This window comes from Triticum aestivum, chromosome 7A (assembly GCF_018294505.1).
Source record: "Triticum aestivum cultivar Chinese Spring chromosome 7A, IWGSC CS RefSeq v2.1, whole genome shotgun sequence".
In the NCBI taxonomy this organism is placed as follows: Eukaryota; Viridiplantae; Streptophyta; class Magnoliopsida; order Poales; family Poaceae; genus Triticum; species Triticum aestivum.
Genome location: NC_057812.1, coordinates 621,739,924 through 621,744,752, shown reverse-complemented (window position 1 = coordinate 621,744,752; position 4,829 = coordinate 621,739,924). Strand labels below are relative to the sequence as shown.

The 4,829-nt window shown below is 46.6% G+C and overlaps 1 protein-coding gene across 2 annotated transcripts in view; it reads right to left on the bottom strand.

The window, feature by feature from the left end:
* The window catches only part of LOC123148717 (choline monooxygenase, chloroplastic), a 5,368-nt gene extending 4,686 nt beyond the window's left edge, over window positions 1-682 (bottom strand). Inside the window, exon 1 of one of the 2 annotated variants that reach the window (XM_044568209.1) lies at window positions 334-682. In XM_044568209.1, coding sequence (XP_044424144.1) covers window positions 334-601 — 268 coding nt within the window. In that variant the 5' untranslated portion in view covers window positions 602-682. The remainder of the gene's footprint in view (window positions 1-333) is intronic. The other variant, XM_044568210.1, reaches the window with a different exon arrangement.
* Between the last annotated feature and the right edge of the window lie 4,147 nt (window positions 683-4,829).

Here is a 4,829-nt window from a genome sequence, read left to right as displayed (position 1 = left end):
GGGTTGGCGGGGTGAAAAGTTGAACAAGCATAAGTGAGCAATGAATATGTTAACATTTCGATAGAAAGTTAATCCCATACGGGTACCTTGCCCATGATCCCAGTTAGTCAGGGGACATGATCACCCGAGACCTGAACTATCCATTTCAAGCCAGTCTGCCAGTGAACACTCAGCAGTCGGTTCAACTGTCACTGTGTCCACTGTCCAGAAAAGTAAGACATGCTCCATGTAGCTCAGATTGAATCAACATCTACAATCGATCGCCAATGACACAGCTAGCGAGTACTCCTCCTGAAAGCTGAAAGGAAATTCCAGGGAATCGAGTGTGCGTACCAACGGCCTGCCACCCGCGGAGGAAGACGCGGTCGAGCTCGAGCCGGAGGAACTCCGGGTCGGTGTACCACCCGCTCGGCGGCGTCACCGCGGAGGCCAGCGGGATCGCCGGGTCGAACTCCGCCGCGAGCCGCCGCGCGGGCTCGCCCGACGCTAACGCTGACCCCGCCGCGCACACGCGCGACGGCGCGGCGCGGCGGGCCCTGGGGCGGGCGGCTGCGGAGGCGGAGGAGGACGAGGACAGGGCTAGGAATTGCGCGGTCGCCATCGCCGGAATTGGAGAGTGGGGGAGCAGGCGGCCGTGAGTGCCTTCTGTTTTGTCGTTGTTGCTCGGTTGGTGCTCTGCTTAGCGATGAGTTAATTGCGAGGAACTGCCACACTTCAGCACGTCGTAACGAGTTAGTATTGTATCACTAGTCACTTTTTTTTGCAATTCAGTACCGGCTCAGAGCCTAAGTGTTGCAAAATGATCGGACAGCCGTATAAGCACGTATTGACCACGTATCTGACCGATCGGGCCCACGTGTCAGGTGCAACGGTGGCCTACCCGCGTGCACCCGCTTGGTCACTCGTTCCAGCCCGGCTCGGTCGCACCATGTAGTTGGGTCGGGGCTGGTCGGACCGGAGCCAGCCGCACTCTGTCCCTTTCCTGGCCCCATCACCCTCGTCTCTCCCATCCGCCGCCGCTCGCCACGCAGACCGCCGCATCCGCCATCGCCGCCGCACCATGGTCTTCGAGGATGAGAGCAGCGACTACTTGTCCAGCCTGTAGATCTCCTCCTCCAACGACGGTATGCATTATCAGGTCAGTGGTAGAGCTAGGGTGAGTTAGGGTTAGGGTTTCTGATTTGGGGATTTGCTGATCTGCTTTTCTGATTTGGGGATTTGCTCCTGTAGATTCCTGCTAGCATTGAAGACCAAGACTACAATGGCTTGGAGAAGGCACCAGAGGGGCTGTGCGTGGAGCATCGGCTGCTAACTGAGCGCCGTGTAGCTTTTGAATCATTTGAGACGGGCAGGAGGTTTCTAGTTTGTGCCCAGCCTGTAAGATTCATGCTCTCTCTCTATGTTCACTGTAATATAGCTGGTAGCCTCTGTTTAGTAAGTTAGTACTACTGATGGAGTACTCCTACTGATGATGAAGCACATTGTTTAGTTATTTATTAGTAAGTTAGTAGCTTTGATGCTCACCTTTGTTAAACATGCCACCTGATGTTAGTAATATATATGGGCAGCAGCTTAGTTGGTAGTGGAGATGCTCATAGTTTAGTTATTTATTAGTACTGAAGGTGACTGCAACATGTTGTGTAGGCATGTGCTCATGTATATTCATGTTTAGTTAAATTGCCCACTTTTTGTAGTATTATATATGACCAGCAGCTTAGTTAGCAGTGTAGATGCTAATTTTTAATTGAGGCAGTATAGGTTGCAGTAGAAGTAGCATTGTTTAGTTGACCACATGTATAGGTTGTAGTTCTTATGCTCTTAGTTGATTTTTTTAAAAGTGCCCTTTTATAATTGTAATTCTTCAGAGAGTAACAATATAAATGTTTGCTATATTGCAGCAAAGTGAGAATTGTGGGTTTCTTGCGTTGGTTGACCCAGAGTGGCCTCCCACAATGCAAAATGCATTGTTGAAGCTTTGGAAAATGTTTGAAGACAGCAGGCATGCTAGGAGGAAGGATAACCTGGAAATTTCACTTACTATCCAACACCTTAAAGAAGAGAAAAGGAATCTGGATGCCAACTATGAGAAACAAGTTGAAGATGTCCATCAACTTCTCGGTGCATAGGAGGACAGGGTGTTGGATTTCAGCTATGTGCAAGCTAAGGAGAAGAGAGCTGAGGTTGCCACTGCATCAGTTGTGGCTGGCATGAAGAATGAAATGGAGAAGAAAGAGGCAGAGAACTTGAAGCTGAAAGAGAAGTATAAAGTGTTGATGAACCTGCTAGAAGCTCAAGGCAGTGTCATTAGGAACTTGAAGATGAATAATTTGAAAGAGAAGGAAAAGCTAACTGAAGGCAACAAAAATTTAAAGATTCAGGTTGATGAGCTCACCAAGTCTGTGGAAAAACTCACAGAAGAGAATGTGCAGCTGAACCTTCACATGTCTGATATCAAGAGGGGACATGAGAATCTGATAAAACGCATGGATGAGTTAAAGCTCCAACTAGTTGTTCAGTTCAATTCACTAGAGAAGAGCAAAGAGAAGTTGAAGTTGATCCATGACATTTTGAAGGAATGAGGTAGATGAAGATGATCTGGGTAGATGAAGCAGAGCATACCTATCATGATATATGTTGCTTTGATAGAAGGCTTTGCTTATCTTTTGTGAAGGGTGGTTTGATGAAGTGTAATTTATGGATGTAGTAGTTGTGAACAATGTTGAACTCCACTATGCTATGGTCTTTAGCTAATGTTGTAAGAATCTATTAATTATGGCTGTAAGAATCTATGGATATGTTGAACTCCACTATGCTATGTTATTTAGCTAATGCTTTCTTAGATGGCTCAAGTTATACCTCTGATGAAATATGTTGCTTTGGTGGCTGTTAGATGGCTCAAGTTATATCCAAATCAAACCTTAGTTTTATCAGATTCTGTTTGATGGCTGTTAGATGGCTGTTAGATTGCTTTGATGGCTCAAGTTAGTGCCGTTTTAGCCAAAAAACGCTGACGTGGCCACTGTCAACCGAGATTGCTCTGAGTGGTGGCCCTGGTTATAATGAGTAATCGGTTATAACAGCATTGCGCGGGGGCGAACAGGAAACGGTTGGGGATTTGGGGGAAAAACTAGGGTCAGACGACGGCGGAGGCGATTCCTGAGCAGGCTGGCAGCGGAGGCGATCTCGCAGGGGGTGGCGGCGGCTGCCTCCAAGGCAATGTCCTGGTCTTCGGGTCGTTCTCACACTCCCAGCTTCCGTCGAGCCTCTGGAAGGAGAGGGGACGAATCGAGGTCGCCGGTGCCTTACCGTGAGAGCCCGATGGTGTACAAGCTGGAGAAGCTCTGTTGGTGCAGGCTGCTACCTCTTGAGCACTGTGTTGGTTTTCCCTTGAAGAGGAAAGGGTGATGTAGTAAAGTAGCGTAAGTATTTCCCTCAGTTTTTGAGAACCAAGGTATCAATCCAGTAGGAGATCACGCTCAAGTCCCACGCACCTACACAAACAAATAAGAATGTCGCAACCAACGTGATAAAGGGGTTGTCAATCCCTTCACGGTCACTTACGAGAGTGAGATCTGATAGATATGATAAGATAATATTTTTGGTATTTTTATGATAAAGAGAAATAAAAGATGCAAGTAAAAAAATGGCAATGGAAATAACTAAGTATTGAAAGATTAATATGATGGAAGATAGACCCGGGGGCCATAGGTTTCACTAGTGGCTTCTCTCAAGAGCATAAGTATTACGGTGGGTAAACGAATTACTGTCGAGCAATTGATAGAATTGAGCATAGTTATGAGAATATCTAGGTATGATCATGTATATAGGCATCACGTCCGAAACAAGTAGACCGAAACGATTCTGCATCTACTACTATTACTCCACACATCGACCGCTATCCAGCATGCATCTAGAGTATTAAGTTCAAGAGAACAGAGTAATGCTTTAAGTAAGGTGACATGATGTAGAGGGATAAACTCATGCAATATGATACAAAATCCATCTTTTTATCCTCGATGGCAACAATACAATATGTATCGGTTCCCTTTCTGTCACTGGGATCGAACACCGCAAGATTGAACCCAAACTAAGCACTTCTCCCATTGCAAGAAAGATCAATCTAGTAGGCCAAACCAAACTGATAATTCGAAGAGACTTGCAAAGATAAACCAATCATACATAAAAGAATTCAGAGGAGAATCAAATATTGTTCATAGATAATCTGGATCATAAACCCACAATTCATCGGATCTCGACAAACACACCACAAAAGAAGATTACATCTAATAGATCTTCAAGAAAATCGAGGAGAACTTTGTATTGAGATCCAAAGAGAGAGAAGAAGCCATCTAGCTAATAACTATGGACCCAAAGGTCTGAAGTAAACTACTCACACATCACCGGAGAGGCCATGGAGTTGATGTAGAGGCCTTCCGTGATCAATTCCCCCTCCGGTGGAGCTCCGGAAAAGGCCCCGAGGTGGGATCTCTCGAGTACAGAAGGTTGCGGCGGTGGAATTAGGTTTTCGTGGTGCTCCTGGATGTTTGGGGGGTACATGGATATATATAGGAGGAAGAAGTACGTCGGTGGAGCAACGGAGGGCCCACGAGGGTGGAGGGCGCGCCCCCCCTGCCTCATGCCTTCCTCCCTTGTTTCTTGACGGCCACTCCAAGTCTCCTGGATCACGTTCGTTGAGAAAATCACGTTCCCGAAGGTTTCATTCCGTTTGGACTCCGTTTGATATCTCTTTTCTTCGAAACCCTAAAATAGGCAAAAAACAGCAATTTGGGCTGGGCCTCCAATCAGTAGGTTAGTCCCAAAAATGATAT